The sequence below is a fragment of the Gopherus flavomarginatus genome, chromosome 8, assembly GCF_025201925.1.
Source record: "Gopherus flavomarginatus isolate rGopFla2 chromosome 8, rGopFla2.mat.asm, whole genome shotgun sequence".
In the NCBI taxonomy this organism is placed as follows: domain Eukaryota; kingdom Metazoa; phylum Chordata; order Testudines; family Testudinidae; genus Gopherus; species Gopherus flavomarginatus.
The window spans coordinates 106,860,383-106,877,449 of record NC_066624.1 but is presented as its reverse complement, the minus strand read 5'-3'; the positions used below and the strand labels follow the sequence as shown (position 1 = coordinate 106,877,449).

The following is a 17,067-nucleotide window of genomic DNA, read 5'->3' as shown; positions in this document are numbered from 1 at the left end:
ATCCCTGCTGGGCTGGCTGGGTGGGGGGGCTGGCTGTAGATCCCTGCTGGGCTGGTTGGGGGGGTGTAGATCCCCCCTGGGCTGGCTGGGTGGGAGGGGGGGCTCTGTAGATCCCTGCTGGGCTGGCTGTAGATCCCTGCTGGGCTGGCTGGGGGGGTGTAGATCCCCCCTGGGCTGGCTGGGTGGGAGGGGGGGGGGGCTCTGCAGATCCCTGCTGGGCTGGCTGGGGGGCTGTAGATCCCCCCTGGGCTGGCTGGGGCGTCCCCCGGCTGGGCGGGGTCGAAGGGGGCGCACAGGGCCCGCAGCCGCTGCCCAACGTGCTGAGCCGGGCCCCGGCCGGGCCGCTGGCCCCGGTGCTGAAGCCCCGCCCCGCCCGGCCCAGCAGCGCTGAGCTGACGTCGCCGGGCGTGCAGCCGAGCCCGCCGCCCGCCGCTCCAGGGCCAGGCAGCGGCAGCGGCAGCGTGTGTCCGGCGGCGCCCATGCGGGTCTGCGGCGATGCGAGCGGGCTGCGCTCGGCTCCGCTCCCCGCCTAGCCGCGCCGGCCGAGCATGGGCTGCATCGGCTCCAAAGGCACCCTCGGTAAGCGCGGGGCGCGGCCGGGCCCGGCGGGATGCACCGAGCGGAGCAGCAGGGGGACCCCGCGGCCGCGGGATGCAGCGAGGGGAGGGGGCCGCGCCGCAGGGCGGGGGGGGTCGCTGGCAGGCGGGAGCCGGCGCGATTAGTATGCAGCCGGGAGGGCCGTTGCCAAGGCACCAGTCTCCTTAGGAGACCTTCAGCTTCCCCTCGATCCGCTCCCGGAGGGAGGAAGCGGCCGCGGCTGCGGACGCCGAGGCGGGCAGATGAGAAGCGGTTCCCCCCCTCGGTGGAGCGCAGCTGGGGCAGCAGCTTCTCCTGGCCCTGGCTGGGGGAAGGGGCTGGGTTAGCCTGGCTCGGCTCGGCTCGGCTCGGCTCAGAGCGGGATGGCTGGTGGCAGTGGGGCGGGACGCGCCGGGGGTCGCTGTGCGGGGCCGGGGGGACCCGGGGCGCTGCGCTGCGTTGGTCCCAGGCCCCCATCCTGAGCTTGCACCGCTCGCTAAGTTGCTGGAAGTTGCTCGGAGAGAGGTGGGCCGGCCCCTTGGCCGCTGCGGGGAGAGAGCCCCCCGGCCTGGACGTTATTGACCCACCCCCTTCCCCAGCGCGCAGCGGCAGCCCCGGAGCTCGCTCTGCCCTCCCCGTGCGAGCCTGGCTGGGCTCGGCTCTCGCCTCCTGCGGGCTCTGCCTCCAGGCTCCCAGCAGCGGCTCTGCCAGCCCCACTCCCGGGGTTCTGGGCAGGGCTGGTCCAGGTACTCCTGGGGCCTGCCTTGTTGCTCTCTGGCCAGCACTTCCCTTCCCCGGGGGCAGCTCCAGGCCCCCCTGCAAAGAGGGTGAAAATCCTGGGCCCTCGGGGCGCCCTTCCTGGGGCAGGGCCTGTCCCCAAGGGGAGAGATTCCATCAGGTGGGCTGCCCAGGGCCTAGGAGAAATGCCACTGAGCCCATCCAGCACAGGGGGCTGTTAGCCAAGGCCAGCCCCAGCCACGTGGGCAGCTGGGGCCCGTCTATATATGGACACCCTATACTGCTGCCCCTTCAAAACGCTCCTACCTCTGAATCCTGGGGATCCTAGTCCCTGTTTAAACCGCAGTGGTTCCCAAGATCCTGGTAATTGTGCTCAGCTCCCTTGGCCCCTGCCTGGGTTGGGTGAACTCCCCCGGGAAGAGGGGACTGGTCCCGGGGTCTCTTATAGTGTTGGCATCGTTGGTGCTGCACAAGCCTCTGTCCCTGTGCAGACGCACCCAGGCACCCCCCTTCCTCCTCCCTGCTCTCTGAGCCCCCGTCCCAAGAGCGATAGGGGCTCACATTGCTGGTGGGTTAGCGGCTGCTGTGGACTGGTAGGGCACCATTGCTGCCCCAGGGAACCCCACTGGTACCCCTGAGCAGCAGCTGTTCAGGGAGACCGTGTCTCCTCGCGCCGAGCCTGTTTTTGAGAGGAAGGATGGTCTTGTGGATAAAGCCCTGGACTGAGAGTCATGCCCATAAGGGCCTGAGTAGGGCTGAAGCGATGCCTAGGCCTTGTCCAGCTCTTTGTAAGGATCTCCTCCCCCCCAATACTGCATATCTGGTGCCTCGACTCTGTCTCCTGAAGAGCCCTAGCCTGGGCCCAGGAGTCCCTGCACTCCAACTTCCTCAGCTCAATGTCCTGCTTTGAGGGCACTGTCCTGGGGGAACCTACATGGGTGTGTGGGGGGGTGTCTCCTGATGTAGTTAATGCACCTCTCCAAGAGTCAGTAGCAGCTGGCTGGAAGAATTCTTCCATTGCATTAGCTGCATGTGTGCCAGGGGTTAGGTCAGCATTCGGGGTGCGGAGTGCTTCATAGCCCTGAGGGTGTCCCTAAGCCAGTCCTAAGTGGAGACCAGGCCTGAGTTTCTCCCATTCTCTATGGAGGCCTCACTGATTTGCTGCCACATGTGCCTCCAGCCCACCGGTATCCCCATCACTCAGCGTCACGCAGCCTTAGGCACAACGTCTGTGCTGCCCTTCTTTGGCATCCCATTTCGTCACCCCCTGGACAGCTTAGGGCCCCACAATACCCAGGCAACCGCTTCACGCTGAATGCACCCCCACCCTTTTGGTTATATCCAGCTCTGGCGACCTGGCCTTCAGCCTCTCGCTGCTTTTTCTGGGCCTTTGTTTTGGTCCCACTTAAGTCACTGTGGGTTTTTGTCTGGTGACGTCAGTGGGAGCAGGATCGGTCCTTTTCTTTTCAGCGCGGACCAAGCCTGCGCTGGCTCGGGCTGTAGGAAGGATCCCTGCTTTGGAAAGGCCCAGCGTGCTCCTGTGTCTCCCAGTTTAACTCGCTGCCTCGCTGTTTGCTTTGCTCTGAGGTCTAAGCACAAGCTGTGCCCCTAATACAATGTTTGAGGTAGCCTCCAGCCTGACCCTGTGCTGTGAGCTCACAATTCAGCCTAGCAGCCGGCTTGTTCACTGGCTTTAAAAGCTGCCCCTGTAAAATCAACCCTGCTTAAACACCCACCTCTTTAAGGGTGTTATTACACCAGACCTCTAGGCCTGATCCTGAGCTCCCTCCGCTCCTATTGACTTCGGTGGCGATTGTGGGTGTACAGCACACTGCAGGATGGGGCCCTAATTCTATCTCTGGTGCTCAATGGGTCTTTCGCCCTCCCATCAAAGGCTGGTTGCGTTCCCCTTTGTCGGCTCCGAAACAAAAGCTGCTCTCACAAGCCATCATCCAGTCATTTTCCCTGTTGTGTCATTCAGCCGGGTAATAGCGGGGTCATTAAAATCGCCTGCATGACTGTACCCGTAGCATTTGCTGCTTAGACACTCTGAGTCCCGAGGCTTGACCTCTACCGAACTGGGAGGGTTCCTGTTACCTAGCAACTTATAACCAAACTGTATCCGCTTTGGTAAGCTTGGGCTGTGTAACCAGCTCCACTCCCCATCGGTTTGTTTGTTTCACTTGTTGCATTGGGTCTGAAACCAAAGTGATAGGGTCCTCCGGGGCAGGGAATCACTTCTACTCGGGGAGTACAGCTCTGAGCATGGTCGGGCCTGGATCGTGCAGCTGTCCCCTGCGAGGGATAATCTTTGGGTTCCTTGTTAGATAGTGAGCGATTACCCTGCCGCCCTCCCCCATGCTGATGTAACCTTTCCTTCCTTCCTTCGAGTTTGGAGTCGTCACCGTATCCAATTGATTTTTCTCATCTCTGCACGCAGCGGAGGCATGAGTGATGAGCTTTGCTCCCCCTGGCAAGCATTCCAGCTAAGCCCTTTTTTGGCCTTAAGCTTCTAAACTAGCATTAGCATCAGGCCGGTTGTCACTCCTCTTGCTACGAGCTCCGTTTGGCTGACAGCTGGCTTTCGCTTGGTGCAGGGCTGTGCCTCACCACATGGTCTTAGCCTGGCCACTGGAATTGTCACGCTTCCCCACACAAGGCAATGCACGCTGGGAGCAACACATGGCCGGCTGAGTGGGTGGAGTCTGAGGGCAGGGTGTCATGGAGTCCCCGGGCGATGCTCTGGAACTGCACCCCACAAAGCCAGGCAGGACTTTGGGGAGGCTCCTCTCAGTTGGAGCAGACTTTTTCAGGGCAAGAAGCTCACACGGCTTCACCTTCTGGGTCTGACCTTGGAGGATTTAGCATATCCCCTCTGTGTGCTTCCCACAGCGAGTCCACCCAGGCGGGGTCCTGGGGAAGCCACAGGGTCCTGCACCCCCACTTGGCAGTCAGACGTGACTCTTAGCCAGCCAGTAAAACAGAGGTTTATTAGATGACAGGAACATGGTCTAAAACAGAGCTCAGCCAGGTTCATTCTGGGGCCCAGTGAGCTAGACAGCCCCATCTGCACTCACTTCCTGTCCCCAACCAGGCCCGAACTGAAACCCCCTCCAGCCCCTCCTTTTTGGCCTTTGTCTCTTTCCCGGGCCAGGAGGTCACCTGATTTCTTTGTTCACCTTTAGCTATTCCCTTGCAAGGGGAAGGGCCCCAGCCATTTGTTGCCATGATACAGGGCGTTGGCCATTTATGCACGCTGGAAACTTTTAATGCATAGGGGAAACTGAGGCACCCACACACTATTCAGAGGAAACATCAAGAACAGTCCCACTTCGTCACACAGGGGCCTAATTCTGCTCCTATTGAACTCAACAGTATAACTACCAGGGACTTCAGGTGGAGAGCAGGACACCTCATCTAGAGGAACCCCCGGCTGGGGCGTGGGTCGGGAAACTCCGACTGGAGCGTGGACCTTACTGTACAGGCTGTTCTGAGAGAAGGAGGCTGCTCCTTTCTCATCTCCCTGTTCCATGAGTGACCCAGCCCCTAATACAGAAATGCTGAAACCTCTCGACTGGCCCAGCCCCTGCCTATGTCACAACGCCCATATGATGTGTGCTCACAAGTGCCACACTCAGTCACACACACTTACTGCACCCACAGTTAGATCAAATCCACATTCGCTAATGTAGCAGCAGTCTGGATACTGGCTGGGAGTCATGAATACATGAGGTCTTCCAGCAGTATTTAGTCATAGCGAGTGCCCCATCCTGGGTCTTTGGCAGCTGTTGGACTGGCACTGTAATGCCAGGTATGAGACAGGAAAGGATCCCACCTCATTATGTATGGGATCTGTCCCCAGCCCCGGTGCCCATGGGTCAGGTCCACACCATCAAGGTGGCAGCTTTGTTGGCCCAGAGCAGCGACCAAGGCAGGTGGTTCCTCTGATGTGGCATGGAGACTGAGCTGTGCCTCTGCCTGGCTGAGAGGTGCTCCTGGCCAGAATCAGCTGGTCCTGGGGCTAGAGGGTAGTGCATGAGTGGGGTACCCAGGAGTGACTCCGAGCGGGTGGGTTTGAGGAGACACTGTGGCTGTTGCGTGTGAATGTGGAGGCAGATGTTGCATTGCCCGAGTCTGTGTGTTCCAGATGAATTTGTCACGTTCCCTATGCTTGGGGCTGTGCTGGGGTTGGGGGGGGTCCCGGGGGCAGTGCCTCCTTGCGCTCTGTCCTGCTGCCCACCCCTTCCCCAGCATCTCGGCTCTGATATACCGGCGGGGGAGGGGGCAAATGAGACCTTTCCCGTCCTTGGTCCGTTCTGTGCCTCTCTTCTCCTCCCCTGGTGTTAGCCGCGGGAGGTCACCTTTGCAGAGTGTTGGGGGTCAGCCCCTGGCCCTCTCTGCTCTTCACACTGCTGTGATTCCAGCGCCGGCTGACGCACGTTGCCTCTCCGTGACCCCACTCCAGCTGGCCACACGTGTCCAGAATCTCTGATGCTGGGACTGTCCGTGCTGTGCCAGCGGGGAGGCTGCGCTGGGAGGAGGCGTGTGGGAACTGGGACCCGGTTCATGCCCGACACTGGGCAGGAGCCGGCTCCTGTCACTGCCCCAACGTGTGCTCATCAGAAAAACTCGCTGCGCCGTCGCCCCCCTGGAATAGTAATGGCTCCATGGTGGGAACATTGTGTCCCTCGAATGGAACAGGCTGTAGCAGAATGCGCCTTCCTTGGAAGGAATCCTGGCTGGAAGGCATGTTCCCACCACCCCCATGCAGTGAGGCTGCCCCTCACCCCGACCTAGGGGGCCCACAGCCTCCTCCAGCCCCCACTGTATCCTTCCCCACCACACCTGTAAGGCCCAGAGCCTCTTCCCTGCCCCCACAGTCTTCTCCTTGCCTCACCCCACAGGGCGTAGTGTCTTGTCACCCCTCCCTCCTTCACTCCACTCCCCCCTCACATGGCCCAGTGCCTCCCCTTCTCCACAAAAGGGTTCAGTGCATCTTTCCCCCCTTCCACATCTTCAGTGCCGCCAGCCCTCCATGGCCTGCAGGGCTCAGAGATTCTTCCTTCCCTCCCTCTTCTAATCCTCCCACCCCCACCCCAAGATCAGTGCCCATAGTGTTTGGTGCCTCCTCTCTCCCCTCCCTTCCCCCGCCCATGGTCTGCAGGGCTCAGCCCCTCTCCTGGAGGGGATTGTTCAGGGCGCAGGATTATCTAGGATTGAGCACATGACAAATCAAGGCCTGTCCCCAGAACTTCTGCCGAAAACACCCTACTCCTCCCTGCTCTGCTCCTGACCCCCAGCTTTGGCTGTGCCCTGCTCCCCTCCCTGCCATGGCAACCCCATCTCTCTAGTCCCTAGCAACCCGGCCGGCATGCACCCCCATTCACTAGTGCAATGCAGCCACTGCTGGGGTGAAACAGGGGAGATGAAGAAGAATCCTGTATCCTGAGGCAGACAGGCTATCCTTACGTGAGCTGGGAGTTGGCTGGGTCTGTGGAGATACTGCCCCAATGCGCGTAACAATGACCATGGACCACTGGGTTTACAGCGCCTGTCCAGCGAGCCAGTGCCTCCTGGCGCTGGGCTGGGGCACTGCCTGAACGGAAGGGTGCCCTTTGCTGAGTCACCCCTCCCTGTTTCTGCAGCGGGCTGGTCCTTGGAGGTCTCCCATCCAAACTTCAGCAAGGCCTGCCCCTGCTTAGGGCAGATGGGCTCCTGTTGGTTTCACTCTGTGCCTTCCTTTCTTTTGGGCCGGGAGCCCGGTGCACTGCCAGCCGTCATGGAACTGTTATGCCTCGTGGGGAAAAAATACCCCAGCCACGGCCATCCGTGCCCAAGGGTCACCTGCCAGGGGACCAGGAACTGCAGCAGAACCCAAACAACAGGCCCTTTTCAGCTCCTGTGGGATGCAGCCGAGCTTCTGGGAAAGGGGGAGGACCTGGCTTTGGCTAATGCAATTCCACCTCCCCAGCTTCCAGTACAGCAGCTCCCCAGTGGTGGGTCCCGGCCCCTCTGTGGATCATGGGAAGAGTGGAGGTGGGTCATGTGTGCCCCAGAGGCACTCCTCCCCCTCTGGCTCCGTGCTCGCACTTCCCCTGGTGCAGCAGCAGCTGTGCAGAGGAAGGGTCGGGTGCCAGGGAGTGGACTGTCAGCAGCCTGGCAGTGGTCATGGCCCAGCTTGGGGCATGGCTGGGGAGAGCCAGACAGGGGGCTTGGGCTGAGAAGGGGAGTGGGGAGCAGGAGGCTGGAGGATGGGGGAGGGGAGTGGAGAAGGGGGGCAGGGAGCTAGAAGACCCCCACTTTAAAGGTACTTTGCAGCCCGGTGTGACAGCTCCTAGCAAGGCCTAGTTGTTTTTTCTCTCTTTCTGTATATGTCAGCTTAGTAAAAAGCTTGGGAATAGCTGCTCTAAGAGGCAGCGCTGTCTAGTGGTTTGAGCACAGGACTGGAATTGGCTCCTGCTTTCGCCTGGGTGACTTGGGAGTGACTCCACTGGTGTCAATGCGAGGAACCAAGTCCGGGGAAAGAGGAAGGGTTAATAACATGGACAGAAGCATGTCGGTGCTTGTGGGAGAAGCGGGCCAATCCGGGCGTGAAGGTGGCATTGCTGGCGAAATGGAAGGGGCTGGGCTCTCGCCTCCAGCCCTGGGATGAGAACCTTCCTCTTGCTATGCCTGGCCTGTGGGTCTAAACGTTCCAGCGAGGGGTGCCCCCGGGCTGCGCGGCCAAAGAGAAAGCAGTGCATGCTGGGAAACGCAGTCTCCGGGTTACAGCTCCCCATGCACACGGAGCTCTTGTGGGCCCCGCTGGAGTACGGTGTGGGCTGCAGCTGGTCTGATGCAGCATTCTGGGCCTCTAAGCAAGACAGACTCAGAACAGGGAATAGCTAGATTTTCCTTATTCGCTGCTGTATAAAGTCAGGCCTTTGCCTCTTGTGTGGAAGATGTTCCACGCTAGTGAGGCAAACCTCAGCTGAGACTTCACTGCAGCACCTCCCCAGTGACTTCATTGACTGCATGGCTGGCTTTGTGGGAGCGTCAAAGCCTCCGGCCAGGATCAGGGCCCCAGGGTGCTGGGTGCTACACAGACATGCTGGCCCTGCCCTGAAGAATTTACAGCCCAGTGAAAAGCTGAGGGCTGTGACTGTGTCAAGCAGGAGGAGGGAGGAAGGGTGAGACGGTCAGCAGGGAGCAGTGACCTCCCAGAGCAGATCAGGGAAGGCATTAGCCTGGGCTGAATTGACACTAGGAAAACCAGACTGGTGGTGTCAGCCCTGCACTGACAGGCCATGGGGCACGTTAACCTCCCATGGCTCATGCCTGCTATTTCTACGCCTATCACCGGGTGTCGGTCTCTTTTTGTGCCTGAAGGGAGAGATGCATCCCAGGCGCGGAGAGGAGGCACAGGGCTTGGGCACCACTTATGACTTGGGCTGGCCCCTCTGCACTGGGTGAATTACTCCCTAAAGAACCTGGCCTGGTTTGCAATGGTCAGGTACAATGTTCCCTGCACTTTTCCAGGGAGGGAAACTCTGTTTGTGCTCTGGGGGCTCTGTGCTTTACATAGTGACCCAGGCAGCTTTGTAAACGAATGCACAAAATTGTCCCCAGGTTCCACTTCACTGGCAGAATCCACATGACGCTAAGACGCAGCAGGCGGAGGCAAAGGGCTGCTCTTGGCGCAGCTTGGGGAAACCTCATGCTGGGATCCTGCTCTGCTCCCTGCCTGTGCAGGAGAGGGACTTCCCCATGGAGCGGAGTGGGAGGGTACGCAACCCATCAATCCCATCCTCCTTTACTTACCAGCCAAGTCCTTGTGTTCTGGGCCCAATGGGTTTTCTTGCCACCTGTGATGACATCCACAGCCTAAGCTGGAGATTTCCCCTGGTTCATTTGAGGGGGTCTGGGATGACGTCAGCTCTTGCAGGGGAACCCAGAGCCCTTCTAGTCAGGTCTTGACAGGTACGTAGAGAGGACATGGGTTTTTCAGCCCTTTTGTTCTGCAGTGTAACAGATGCCTTGAGAATGGAGATATGAAAATCCCCTCCCTAGGCCAAGAATAGGAACCTATTCAAGTGACTGGCAGAATTCTTAGTGGGAGCAGAATCAGGGCCTTAAACTGCTTAAAAATTCCAAACCGCTCCTGTAAATAAGCGAATGTAGTAGCAGCCCCTGGTGAGAGCCCAGCATCTGACCTGTGTGTGTCGGGGGAGGCAGCCCCACCCAAAACTTCATGCCTTTTTAGCAAAGAGCTGTGAGTGTGAGGATCCGGCCCTTGTCATTTCACACTTGCAGTGAGTTTTGGATGGTCTCAGACACACACTGGAGAGAATCCTGGCTCTCAGGATTGCCCTGGCTGCAGCATGCCGAGTATGGCATTCCAGTCCGTCCTGACCCGGGTGGTGCCTTGGCACCCATTGATGTGGACACAGCTCGGAGACAGAAACCCCACCACCACCACAACCCAAACCACAGCGCCTCTGAAAGGGTTCCAAGCAGGCCACGTGAGGATGGGGCTGGGACGGCAGTGTGCCGGAGACTCTGCTGGGATAGCATGCTGAGGATGGGCCTGGCTCACAGACCCCGGGGTGACATTCACCCTGAGGCAGAGGGCCAGTGAACCGCCTACTCACTGCTTACGCCCCTCCTGAGATAGAAACACATGTCACCCACTGGTGGGTGAGTGCGTGGTCAGTCCCCTTTCGTGCCTGATCCACAAAGAATGAGAGCCTCTTCCAGCCTCTGCCAGGGAACCTGGAATCCAGTTGCATGTGTAACTTTGAGGGTCCCAGTTCAACCCCTAGTGTTTTGACCAGGATGGCCGCTGTCACAAATGCCTTTTATTATAAGTATTACGGTAGGGCATAGGGGCCCTAATCCCGCTGCGCTAGGTGCTGTGCAAACGTATAACAAAGGGAGGGTCCCTGCCCCCGAAAGCTGCTGATCTAAGCAGAAGAGACAACAGGTGGCTGCAGTAAACAGGCAGACAGGGGAACAGTGAGACGTTTGGGCTCAGCGGCGCACCAGCTGCGGCTGCCTGATCGTTTATGAACATCCGGTTGATACAAGAGAGAACAGTACAATTAGTGCTGACAGTGTGTCTGCTAGGAAATCCGGCAGCCCCGTTCTGGTGTGTCTGTGCATGGCAGCCTGCGTGTGAGTGTGTGTGCATTTGCACATGTAGGGCCTTTATGCCGTTCTCTTTTGCTAGAAGAGAGGAGTTCCCTCCCTCTGAGTGGCAGGTTTGTTCAAGGTTTCACACACAACACCGCCCACGTGTTCAGGGTTTGCCGCCCAGGGGTTCTCATGGCACTGCATTGGGGTGAACTTCACCAGACGGACTCACAAAATCCGGGGGGATATGTGACGAACTGGGAAAGTTCTTAATGTTTTCTCTGAGTACTGTGTTGGTGCCTCAGTGTCCCCATGGCAGTTCTTAAGTATCTGGCAGAGCAAAGGGCCAGTGCACCGAAATGCCTGACACTCTGTCTCCTAGCAACTGATGGCCTGGGCCCCTCCTCTGCAAAGGTGCCAGCTGAAGTTGTTGGAGACAAAGGGATCAGGTGACCTCCTGGCCCAGGAAAGGGGCCGAGGAGAGAGCAGGGGCTGGGAGGGGTGGTTAGTCTGGAGCTGGCTGGGGTCAAGGGTGGAGGGCAGACCTGGGGGTCTGGCTCACTGCCCCCCAGAATTTACCCGGCCGAGGGGTCCGGTTCTCTGTACCTACAAGCTCTGTTTTAGACCCTGTTCCTGTCATTGAATAAACCTCTGTTTTACTGGCTGGCTGAGAGTCACGTCTGACTGCAAAGTGGGGGTGCAGAACCCGGTGGCTTCCCCAGGACCCCGCTGGGGTGGACTCGCTGTGGGAAGCGCACGGAGGGGCAGAGGATGCTGAATGCTCCAAGGAGAGACCCAGGAGGTGAAGCTGTGTGAGCTTCTTGCCCTGAACAAGTCTGCTCCAAGGGAGAGGAGGCTCCCCAAAGTCCTGACTGGCTTGGTGGGGAGCAGTTCCAGAGCATCGCCCGGTGACTCCGTGACAACTGGTGGCAGCGGTGGGATGTACTGCACCCCGTGAATGGCGCTTCTTGCAGTAAGTGACTGGGGAGCAGTAAAACAAAGGAGGGATAATGAGGACCAGGCATGCTGAAGGCTCAGAGTGGGACGGTTTCAGGGGGCAGTTAACCTCTGGGAGTGTGTGACCAGCGAGAAGGACTGTTGGAGTAACAGGGTCCCCCTGAGGACTGCAGCGAGCAGTCTCAGGGGCGGAGGAGTTTGCCGCTCGACCCTGGGAGAGAGAAGGATTTTGCAGTAGCAGGGCTCCCCGGGGGATTGCAGGAGCAGTCCCAGGGGTGGAGGAGTCTGCAGCTCGACCCTGGCAAAGAGGTGGTGATCACGAGAAGGGCTGGCACACCAGGGGTTCTTCCTGGAAACCATGGGGGAGCCAAGAGCACACAGGCCTGTGAGTCCAGAGCCACTTGGGAACGGTGAAGTGATGGCCTATCACCATCTCCTTGAGAAGGACATTGTGATCCTGTGCACAAAGAGAGGGTTACGCATGGGGACGTTCACCAAGGCACAGTTAATCGTGCAGTTGGAGGAGACGCACCGCTCTGAGGAGCAGATTCCTGGCCCAGATGGGGCTACAAGAGGATCTGAGAGCAGCTGGAGCATCAGCCAGGCATCCCCGGGAGTCTGGTCCCCAATCAGACGAGGGTCTTCACGATTGGGTTCCCCATCAGGAGATTGGAGATGGATGGGATGGGAGCAGAGCCTGAGAGAGCGGGAGGACCGTGAGAGAGAGCAAGAGCCCGAGGAAAAGCTGCAGGAGAAGCAGCAGCAGCGTGGACTGGTGATGGTGGAGCAGAGAGACATAGGGGGCTGCCCAGGGGTCAGTGGGGAAACACGCCTGCGGGGGCGAGACCCTGGGACAGAGAGAACTGTGGTGGTGCAGCCCCAGATGCTGAGGGACTGTGGGACCTGGGTGAAGTTCCCTGGGGTGAAGCCCCTCGCCCTGCCTATGGCCCAGATCCCTGTGCAGACCCAGGAGGGGTCGGGCTGGCTGGTCGTTGGGGTTCTCCAGGATATCGGCTGGGAGGCCCTGTTGGGGGGTGACTGTCTCCCCATGGGACAGGATCCAGGCCCCGCTCCTGTAAGGGCTGAAGGTTTGAATTCAAATCCAGGGAACCAATTGGCTAGGATGGAAATGGTCAGTGAAAATGCAAATGACCTGGCTGGCAGGGGGGAGGGGCTGCAGGGCTCAGGTTACCTGCCTACCTGTAACCAGCCCCCTGGGGCTGACTGGGAGGGAGAGATGCTCCCTGCCCCCTGCACACCGGAGAGGGGGCTCACACTGGCTCTGATGCTGTGACCAGAGCAGAGAGCTCGCTGCCTGTCCCCACTGGGACAGCAAGGGCAGCGCTGAGCACGGGGGGAGCTGAGATCCCATCTGAGTGGGGGGACACCCGGGCAGGGCAGGTCACCTGCCAAACAGGTTTGCCTGGTCCAGACGTGCTGCTGGGAAGTGATTACACAGCAGGGAGGGAGCTACCAGGGACAGGGCTCAGGGGGGCTGTGACCCCAGGCCCAGCCAGCAAGAGGGAGCAGGTCCCACTCCCTGCCCCAGCCGCTGAATCCCAGACCGAGCTGCAGAGGGATCCCTCCTTGAAGAAGCTGCGGGAACTTGCTGGCCACAGCGCTGCAAACCTCCTTGGGGAAGGCTGCAGGGACAGAGTCCTGCAGGAGAAGGGATTCCTGTACCGGGAATGGGCTCCCCAAGAGGAAGTAGAACTGGGGGGAATCGGGAGGCAGCTGGTGGTGCCCCAGGAATCCACAGGGTTCTTCCCGTTCGAGCTGCTGGATGGGAGGAGAGTGAGGGGACCCCTGGACCCGGAAAGGAAGGATTGGGAGGAGAAGGGGGAAGACCCCCTGGGGGATCTCTTCCCTGAGGTGGGAGCCAATCTCCCCATCAGGTGTTCCCCGTTCAGAGTCATTGGGAAAGCAACCCAGAACCTGGAGAGAGAAGTCAAGGACCTGCTGGCTTTAGATGGGATCCAGCCATTTTACAGCCCATGGGCCTCACCCGTGGGGCTGATCCCCAAGGGAGACAGGATGGTCTGGTTTTATGGGGGCTATCAGAAGCTTAAAGCCATCACAGTGTCCGATGCCGACCCCATGCCTAGGCCTGGGGAGATTCTAGACAAGCTGAGGGGGATGGAGAACTTGGCCCTGGCAGACACTGATAACATGTGCATCTTTAGCCAGACCTGGGAGGAACAGGTGTCCCAGGTGAAGAAGGGGCTGGGCTGCCTCAAGGAGGTGGGACTGACGGTAAAAGCTGGAAAGAAAGTGCAAGGGGGGACGGCTGAGGTGTTGTGTCTGGGCCACAAAGTGGGAAGCGGCTGCCCAAGCCCAGAGCTGGCCAAGGCCAAGATGGGGGCTCTTAACCAAGAGAGCCTGAATTGCAGCCCAGAGTGCTGGGAGAAGACCCATCCCAGTTTGAACCCCAGGGGTACTGGGGTGGCAAAAGGTTTCAAGCCGCATAAACCTTCCCACATGCGGCCTGCAAGTGCCATCAAGCACACCCGACCTAAGGGAGGGCGTGAGACTGGACTGTCCTGGTGTAACTCACACCAAGGAATGGGAGAGATGCTGGGGCATCCATGGGAACCTTGGTGGGTTCGAACTTCCCCAGGTCACTGGCTGGAGTGACCTCGCTCAGTTCGGTCTCGAAGGGGGGAGAGATGTGACGAACTGGGAAAGTTCTTAATGTTTTCTCTGAGTACTGTGTTGGTGCCTCAGTGTCCCCATGGCAGTTCTTAAGTATCTGGCAGAGCAAAGGGCCAGTGCACCGAAATGCCTGACACTCTGTCTCCTAGCAACTGATGGCCTGGGCCCCTCCTCTGCAAAGGTGCCAGCTGAAGTTGTTGGAGACAAAGGGATCAGGTGACCTCCTGGCCCAGGAAAGGGGCCGAGGAGAGCGCAGGGGCTGGGAGGGGTGGTTAGTCTGGAGCTGGCTGGGGTCAAGGGTGGAGGGCAGACCTGGGGGTCTGGCTCACTGCCCCCCAGAATGGACCCGGCCGAGGGGTCCGGTTCTCTGTACCTACAAGCTCTGTTTTAGACCCTGTTCCTGTCATTGAATAAACCTCTGTTTTACTGGCTGGCTAAGAGTCACGTCTGACTGCAAAGTGGGGGTGCAGAACCCGGTGGCTTCCCCAGGACCCCGCTGGGGTGGACTCGCTGTGGGAAGCGCACGGAGGGGCAGAGGATGCTGAATGCTCCAAGGAGAGACCCAGGAGGTGAAGCCGTGTGAGCTTCTTGCCCTGAACAAGTCTGCTCCAAGGGAGAGGAGGCTCCCCAAAGTCCTGACTGGCTTGGTGGGGAGCAGTTCCAGAGCATCGCCCGGTGACTCCGTGACAGGATAACCCTGGGGAAATGCAAAAGAGCGGCCTTGGATTCCGTGCTGAGAATACCAGTGCAAAATCCCACCCCCTTTAACACGTGGGCTGAAACCCACAAGGGGGTCCGCCGTGCGCAGAGGTCCCTCTATGAGGGACACTTAGAAGGTGGATTGACATAGCTATGTTGATTGGAGGTCTGTGAAAAAAACCACACTACTGATGTCACATTTATACTGACTTAAGCTCCAATGTAGATGCAGCTTGTTAATGGAAGAAGGAAGGCTTAAGGTTCTGTCTACGTGAGAAATGCTATAGCGGAGCGGCTGTACTACAGCCGCGGAAGGTGGTTCTTGGGTCGCTGCTGTAAATCCACCACTCCGAGAGGCGGTAGCCAGATTGATGGAAGAACCTAGAGGTGTCTCCTCCAGGGCTTAGGTCAGCTTGATTACATCCCATTTTTCACAGCCCTGAGCGAGGGAGTGAAGCGGATCTCTCTCTGCAGTGCAGATCAGCCCTGACCTACGGTCATTTGGGGATGTGGTGTCCCTACATGGATGGAAAAACCCATCCCCCTTCCCCAGCAGTGTCTGCACTACAGGCTTATGCTGGCTAGCTATGCCGTTATCGTCTCCGGGTGTAGACACAGCTTGGCCTCCGTGGTGGTTTAGTGCCTGTTAATACTTGGACTAAAACATTAAACCAGCCTCTCCTCTCCTCTTCTCCTTGCTCCTATTCCCCCAGGGAACTAAAAGTAATTCCCCCTCTGTGGTGCGGAGCAGAGGGGACACAGCCAGCGTCCTGCCCACGGCAGTCACTGTCCTGGAGGGAGGAGTGCAGTTTTGAGTCCCCAGGGGCAGAGGGCCCTACAGCAGGGCTAGGCTCTGGGAGGCTGACGTTTCTCTGTGCTCTCCCCACAGTGGCTGTGGACACGACTTTGCATGTGGAGTGGAGTGAGGTGAAGGCCCTGCCTGCCCTCTCGCCCGTGGGGAGCACCAGGACGTCGCTGGTCCACAGGCTGGTTCGGCAGAGCTCGGTGGACAGCCAGGACTCTCTCGAGGTGCCACAGTTCTCATCCCTCTACCTTTGGGGACGGGGGCTGCTCCACTGGTGAAACTAGCAGTGAGGGAGTGTGTGAGGCTATGGGGCAGTTGATTGGGGCAGTGGGAGATGGGGAGGAGGGCCATGTGCGTAGCTTCTCTCCCTTTCCAGTTCAACCCTACTTACGTGGCACATAGGCCTTGTGGGATGAGAACAGCACCTGGGCTTTGGCCGGGGCTGCTGTCCTCCCTACCATCAGGAGAGACCCACAATAGCAACACTTCACCCTTTGCCAGTGCCTTGCAGCTGAAGATCCCAGAGTGCTTTGCAACCCAAGAACAAGCCTCACCTTGCAACCTTCCCCCGGGACACGGGTGGCAGTGGCAGGCCGATGTTGGAGGAGAGGAAACTGAGGCCCCCATTTTCCGCTGTAGCATCCAAGTATCAGTGGCTTGTTTTGCAGTCGTGGCTAACAGACTTGCTCAGGTTCAGGCCCAGAGCGTGCAGCTTTGCCAGCCCAGCGCCAGCCCACCCTGGCGTGGCTCGGAGATCCCATGGTAACTATCCACTGTGCGATACATCAGAAATGAACCTTTGGGCAGGGAGAAGCTGGCTGCAGGGGGACTTTACTGAATCCCAGCCATCTCCTCCCCTGGCCTTTCATTTCAGGGCCTCCCATGTCTCACGGCGGCCTGGTTTAACTTTCTGCCTAAGGCTGCTGTATCCCTGGGGCTTGCTGAGGGGGTGTCTGCACTACACGTGAAGATGTGCTTATAGCGTGAGTCGGCATCCCTGTGCTTGCTTTAACCTAGGTCAGAATAGTAGTGGAGATGTCCATCCAAGGCCTCATGATAGTACCCATCCCGCTGTGGGGACCAGGTCCAACCAGGCAACAGGCCGTCCCCTTTGACCTTGTCTGCTAGAGTATTTTGTCACTGTGAGCAGCGCACGCACCGTGCAGCACACTCACGTCACCGGGCGATTGCGCGCGCGCTCTGGGGAGCAAAGCTGCCTCCGCTGCCACGTCCCTCGGCGCCGTTGCAGGGCCAGCATGCCCGGGACTAGCAGGCACTGTCGCACCAGTCGGTCTTTCCTGTGCAATTCCACAGTGCTCCTGTCCCCCTTCAGTGGTTGCTTTGACAGCCTGGTGCCCCTTGCATTTCCCCCGGATTTCCTCTCTGCCTCCCATGTCTCTGTCTTGCTCCCTTTGCCCCACTCAAGTTTTCCTCCACACCCCACTCTGGCTCCTCTCTGCCCCGTTGTCCCTCTCCCTGTGCTCCGTGGTCCTGGAGAACCCTGTCCAGGGCTTAGTCCCCACTGCCTG

The 17,067-nt window shown here is 59.1% G+C and overlaps 1 protein-coding gene across 1 annotated transcript in view; it reads left to right on the top strand.

Annotated features, from left to right (window-relative positions):
- The first annotated feature begins 488 nt into the window (after positions 1-488).
- FAM131A (family with sequence similarity 131 member A) overlaps positions 489-17,067 on the top strand; it is a 59,007-nt gene continuing 42,428 nt past the window's right edge. The window contains exons 1-2 of the mRNA XM_050963730.1: positions 489-579; positions 15,623-15,762. Coding sequence (XP_050819687.1) covers positions 549-579; positions 15,623-15,762 — 171 coding nt within the window. The 5' untranslated portion in view covers positions 489-548. The remainder of the gene's footprint in view (positions 580-15,622; positions 15,763-17,067) is intronic.